Source organism: Trifolium pratense, linkage group LG3, assembly GCF_020283565.1.
Source record: "Trifolium pratense cultivar HEN17-A07 linkage group LG3, ARS_RC_1.1, whole genome shotgun sequence".
In the NCBI taxonomy this organism is placed as follows: Eukaryota; Viridiplantae; Streptophyta; class Magnoliopsida; order Fabales; family Fabaceae; genus Trifolium; species Trifolium pratense.
The window spans coordinates 36,239,540-36,246,025 of record NC_060061.1 but is presented as its reverse complement, the minus strand read 5'-3'; the positions used below and the strand labels follow the sequence as shown (position 1 = coordinate 36,246,025).

At 34.1% G+C, this 6,486-nt stretch overlaps 1 protein-coding gene across 3 annotated transcripts; it reads left to right on the top strand.

Annotated features, from left to right (window-relative positions):
• The first annotated feature begins 1,580 nt into the window (after positions 1 to 1,580).
• On the top strand, positions 1,581 to 6,093 carry LOC123917987. 3 transcript variants are annotated; one of them, XM_045969911.1, is made up of 6 exons: positions 1,581 to 1,981; positions 2,983 to 3,754; positions 3,867 to 4,118; positions 4,296 to 4,376; positions 5,186 to 5,665; positions 5,781 to 6,093. In XM_045969911.1, the coding sequence occupies exons 2-6, from the start codon at positions 3,179 to 3,181 to the stop codon at positions 5,835 to 5,837; spliced, it is 1,446 nt and encodes a 481-aa protein (XP_045825867.1). In that variant the 5' UTR covers positions 1,581 to 1,981; positions 2,983 to 3,178; the 3' UTR covers positions 5,838 to 6,093. The 3 variants fall into 3 exon arrangements, with proteins under 3 accessions (XP_045825867.1, XP_045825868.1, XP_045825869.1); XM_045969912.1 differs by having other exon boundaries at positions 1,581 to 2,104; XM_045969913.1 differs by lacking the exon at positions 1,581 to 1,981 and adding an exon at positions 2,118 to 2,532.
• Positions 6,094 to 6,486: the final 393 nt, after the last annotated feature.

Here is a 6,486-nt window from a genome sequence, read left to right as displayed (position 1 = left end):
TATAATCTAAATTCACGTGAAAAGAGGCGTAATGGGGATACCCAAAACCCGATGGGGATACCCGATCCCCGTTGGGTATGGGCTTGGGGTTATCATTTTTATTCCCGCTCGAATTTGGGATGGGTTTGGGGAAACCCGAACTTTATGGGTTTGGGTTTGGCGAGGGCAAAACCCATCCCCGCCTCGCCCCATTGTCATGCCTAATTACAAATCTCTGTTTAAAAGTACCTAGCTAGTTGCTCTTATGTATGGAAAAGTTCAATTAAGAGAGGAAAATTCATTTTGTGTATTTCACATATTCTCGGACAGAGATTAGAGATTAGTTAATGCTACTAACGGTGGAAATTTCGTACCGATAACGCAAAAAAGAAAAGAGTACTTTTTAATATTTGTTTAGTTCATTAGTCATCCATTCAAATGTATTAGTCAGCCGTTCAACAAACGTGGTAGAAAAGATTGAACTGTGATTCCAAAGAATTTGATCTATACCTTATAGTAGAAACGCTTATCATTTTTTTTTTTTTTACTAAAACCGACATTTATTTAATCATTCAACTTGATAAAATATATCGAATAATACAAATTTGAAATTGCTAAAAATAAAAAAATGATGAATCTGCAAACAAACACACAACAATCACGTTAATAGCATACATCGGCGAAATGCTTACAAATGTGACAAAGCCTACAAAGTAACATATATGACAAAATTGAAATGGTCGGAATACCCTATGTATCCGAGTCTACAATGTTGTCGACGCCAAAGTCATTGATTAAATATGCACTGAACCGAACAAACACCACACCAAAAGACGGTAAAAACAAAATAACGTCGCAACAAGATGATGACCAATGCAACATCCCACTAGGACGACAAAATCACGAAGAGAAAAACTAAATATATGTGAAAATCACTTATTTACTTATTTGCTTGAATAAAAGAAAAAATAATTTAGAGGGGGTGCTTTTGGGTCAAAAATTGACCCTAAAACACCCTCTTTGTTGAATGAAAGAAAAAAAAAGAAAACACCAGGGTTTAAGAAAAGGGGGCAGCTGCCGTGAACGATTATTTGTGATTTATTGAAAATTACTTATTCAATTTGTAGCTTATCATGATAAACAACTTATTTTAATAAACAATTTATTTGTAGCTTATAGCAGAAACACTTATAATATTTTTTTTTTTTTTTGTGAAAGAAACGCTTGTAATGTATTATCATGATAAGCGCTTATGCATAAGTTTACGTAAGCTATTTTTATAGTATAAGATAAAATTAAATTAAACTGTTTTTATATATGTTGTAAGCTTTTTTCATAAAATATATTAGAAAACTTATATGAATAAGCTGAAAAAAATGCTTATAAAAAATGTCAAAAATTGTTATAAAAAAATAGAATGGAATATTGGAATGGAATAAATTAATTAGGCTAAGATATGTTAAAAAGTGGATATTATGCGACCACATGCAATGGCTGATAATGGTAAATGATTCTGTTTCTATAATAAGAATGTCCTAAGATGTCAACATGGGAATTGTCGTCATCATCATAAAAAAGCATTAACACATGTAATCATGGAAAAGAAAAATAGAACCGCAACTTGGACTCAAAACAAACCCACAACACAAGTTGTGTGGTTTTTTTTTTCTTTCCATTTTGCAAGTTGTGGTTTTCAATTCAAACAACAAAAAATAAAACCAGCCAGCCAAAAACATTCTGGCTAAACCATGCCCCACAAAAATCCTTTGCTTTTAGGAACCTTTTACTACCGATCATTATCATTTTCATCATCCATTCAATCCAACACCCTAAGAAACCATGATATGCCAACATTATCCATGTTGAACAAAAAACATGGAAATTTCTCGATGATGATAAATCTTGTTTTGGGGTTTACAAACTTTGTTTCTTTTATTGAATTGTAGAAACAAGATTGAATTTTTAGCTTTCATATGGATTGGCGTTTGAAATAAAACCTCTGGTGCGTTTTTTTTTTTCATCATATACTCCACGACCCTTTAGCTATAAAGCACAGATACTACTCGGATTAAACATGTGTTCTGGTGTCAGACACACGCCGACACATATGGTTATGTTGAATAATGTAATTTGCTCAAATTATTGTCAATGTCAACGTGCCTATGTCGTGTCTGATATATGTGCTTCATAACCCTTAAGTTTCCTACTTTAATTCTAGTTCTTTGTTTGAATATAATGGATTATAGAAGCATAGGAGGGTGCTGCATTTGCACATTTTATGTTTTGGTCGTTGGATTTTAAGAGAAAATGGAATAACTATCTTGGACTAGTGATTTTTCATCTTTGGTTAAAAGGGTTTTTAGGGACTTAATCATTAGGGGTTTCTTGAAGGGTGTTTTGAACTATTATTTATCCTAGTCTAGCCTATAGACATTAATATATGGTTCTACTCCTTGTTTTGGGGTTTACAAACTTTGTTTCTTTTGTTGAATTGTAGAAACAAGATTGAATTTTTAGCATTCATACGGATTGACGTTTGAAATAAAACCTCTGGTGCGTTTTTTCATTATATACTCCATGACCCTTTAGCTATAAAGCACCGACACTACTCGGATTAAACATGTGTTCTGACGTCAGACACGCACTGCACATATAATTACTTTGAATAATGGAATTTGTTCAAATTATTGTCAGTGTCGACGTGTCTGTGTCGTGTCTGATATTCGTGCTTCAAAACCTTCAAGTTTCCTACTTTAATTTTAGTTCCTTTTTTTTTATAATATAAATGGATTTTAGAAGCATAGGAGGGTGCTGCATTTGCACATTTTAGGTTTTGGTCGTTGGATTTTAAGAGAAAATGGAATAACTATCTTGGACTAGGATGATATTGTTTATTCAGACAAACTTATAGCTTTTTTTTTAAAAAAATTCTGCTATAGAATACTTCTAGCACGATGTTGCTGTTTAATCTGATTGATAACTTTTACTCTTTTTTTATTGAAGGGAATCAATTTACTTACAACCGCGCTGATGTTGATAGGCTACATGGTTTTTTTTGAGATTGAGAGTATAGTTGAAACTTGAAATGTGAAGTAGGAGATGAATACACTTAAGATGGTGATGATAAAAGTTAGTATAGTCAAGAATGCGATTCGATTTTGAAATTTTGGAAGAAATCTAATCTACACCTAAAATTGAAATGGGGTTGCCACAGGTATCTTCAGCTTGCCTTGCTGAGGAGGTGACACCTACTTCTAGGACTATAGGTTTTCAATTAAGAACATTAGCTCCTCGCGTTGATTGGTTTGGTGAAAATGGATATTCGCCAACTGGAGTATCCGAGTCTCACGTCAAAAAGCGATTATTGCCACCTTTGAAGGTGACATTGCCTGCAGATCCTTTTAAAGGCGAACGCCTGGACATTGGAAGCGAGTTTTATCAAAGTAGTTCGGAGACTGGTGATGATTGTTATAATGCTCAGGAGACAACTCAAAAAAAGGCGTCTTCGCCTCGCTTACCTTTATCTCCTTTGGGTAAAAAATCATGTACAGATAAAAACTTCGGAGAATGCAGAGATTTTGATGCTGTTTTGAATGATTCCAATCTGTTTACTCCTGATAATATCCTTGATATGAACGCGTATTGGACTTATCATGCTAGCTTTCCTCCTCGGCATGCCAAGTTATGCGGATCCGTGACTAGGCTGCCAATTAGAAGGTCTCTGGTCGGTTCATTCGAGGAGTCTCTATTATCCGGTCGTTTACCGTCTGAGAAAGTTAGTCATGTTGGCCTTATTCGCATATATTATGAATCTTTCTTAGTTGGCGCAATTGGAGCGATGTTTCTGTTATTTAACTCTTGTTATTGTACTACATTCAATATTGCAGAAAATCGAAGGCTTTCTTGCTATGCTGAATGTAACTGGCGGAAATTTCTCACCTCAATCACGAAAAATTCCATTTGCAGTAACCAACGTGGATGGCGACAAATACCTACTGTATTATTCATCAATTAATCTTTCAGGAAAGTTACTATCAAGCAAGACTAGAGTCACTAAATTTCAGAGAACACTTAGCATGGATGAACCACGATATGAAAAGAGACGTATACGTATACCTATAAAAGGACGTATTCAATTGGTAATATATACTAAAATACCTTTGACATTGTTAAGATGTCATGTATATGTAGCAAGAAAAAGGCTAAACATAGGCTTCATATTCATAACTTAATGTTTTGTATATTCTATTCATTATAACTTAATGTTTTGTACCAAATTTCTAATGTGTGTGACAAACTGACTTACCTAACTGCAGGTTCTCAGCAATCCAGAGAGGACACCTATTCACACATTCTTTTGCAATTATGATTTAAATGACATGCCAGCTGGTACCAAGGTAGGTTTGAATGAATTTAACACATTCAATATTTTCTCACCATGCAATCATCCATTTGCATGTCATATCCTGAGATTTTGCAAGATTGAATCATGATATAGTGTCATAACCTCTATACCAAGTGGTCTAGAATTTGATTATTTCTATCCTCATTCTTTTAATAAAGAAGTTGAGTTTCTGTACAAGGTACATTTTCGAGCTCAAGAAGCTCCTGAGTAGGGAGCATGTTAGAGATATAATACAGTCATTCATATGTGTATTACAATTTACACATAACTAAAGCTTTAGACTTTAGAGTGAGTTGGTGTTCTGGGATGGAATTTAAAAGACCTCAGCCGCAAAGGTGTCCTGCTCCAGGTCACATGTTTTTCAGGTTTTTGGGTAAAAGGCTGACCTCCCCCTTTGGCGGCTTCTCCCTTTATAATGTTCATATGAGTAATAAGGCAGTGGCCCGAGTAGACAGGTCATGGGCCAAGTATCTTCGAAAGGTTATAACTCGGTCAACACTGGACTTAAGCCTTTTAAGCATAATCTGATATATAGCGAATATTTTATGATCGATGGTCCACAACCCCCAAGCATGAAAGCCTACAAGGGCGAAATGCTTAAGGTAATAGTCAAGATAGCATGAAATCTATAATGGTCCCGTTGGTTGGTGAAAATATTGATTGAAATATTTAAGTAGATACATATAATTAAGATTGTCTTCATAGATCACTTCTTATAAAATACTTTAATATACTATTAGTGTTTAATTATCACTTCTTACAAGCTCGTGTTCAATGTGCTTTGCTTGTATATCTAAGTAGACATTTTTGCGGCAAAAGATCACTTTAACCTCGTCTAGATCGACGTCTCCAACTGGAACAGAAATCCAAACAGATTCTGATGCTAATTCCAAATCCTCGTCAATCTCAAATACCACTCAAACCGATAATAAAGATCTTCTGACCTCAAAATGTGGAGAGTTTGATAGTTTTGCATGTACTAAGGAAGAAAACTCAAGTTCAAGTACATGCCTTGTTGATGAAGAAAAATTTCAAAATGGGAATTCTTCGAAGATCAATGATAATTCTATTAACAATTGCGTCATGCTTTATGCTCTTCACCTCCGCTTTATGTGCACCTTGCCAAAGAAACGTTCGAGGTCTGTTCCTACACACAAATCAGACCCTCTATCTTCAGAAGCAAGAAATCTTATGGACAGCGAACAAGAAAGAAGTTTCTACTTGTATGATGATATGAGAGTAGTGTTTCCACAGCGACACTCAGATTCTGATGAAGGAAAGGTATGTAAACGAATAAATGAAAGTGGTTTTACTAAATCCATAGACTAATTAAGTTTTGCACTTCTTGAGCCTCATTTTTTTGTTGTTGTCAATTAATGATTATTTCATGTTGCAGTTGCATGTGGATTATCACTTCCCATCGAATCCGAAATACTTTGATATCAGCAGCTAAAATATCAATGCTTCTCTCAAGGGTTTTTGTACATATAATTGTAAATATTGTATGTATGCAATTCATTTCTTCTTTGAAATTTTGAGGCCAATTACTTCCTCTATTTTAACTTATAATTTGTAAATTACATAGTTGTTGTCCATTCTGAATTCTTAGTACTTACATTCTCAATGGTTAACTTTTTTAGCGCTTTGTAAAATCGACAGTGATCAATGATCATGTGAACTTACCAAATAAGAGAGCAATCATTTGATTACCACATGATTTTACTTATTTTTGCAGTCTGGAAAGCTGAACCAATTGCTTACGTTTCTAGGCCATTTGCTCACATTATTTACACAATCATAGGATATCAACTAAGCTTTGTTTGGATCACAAAAGTAAGTGTGAAGAAAGTAAGAAAAAAAATTGTTAAAGTAAAGCAAATAAGAAGAAAGTGAGTTATACCTTTTCATAATTTTTTTTCTTCTAAAAACTTATTTTTTTGAAGAGGCTTCTGAAATATTATTATTTATGGTATGTTTGGTTTTATGGCAAGAAACATGTATTTAATATTATGTAACAAAAAAAGTCATTAGACTCAGGTGATTAATGTAGTTCACCAAAGAATTTCGAGAGAACTGGATTCGATTCTTGGATGAAACACTTT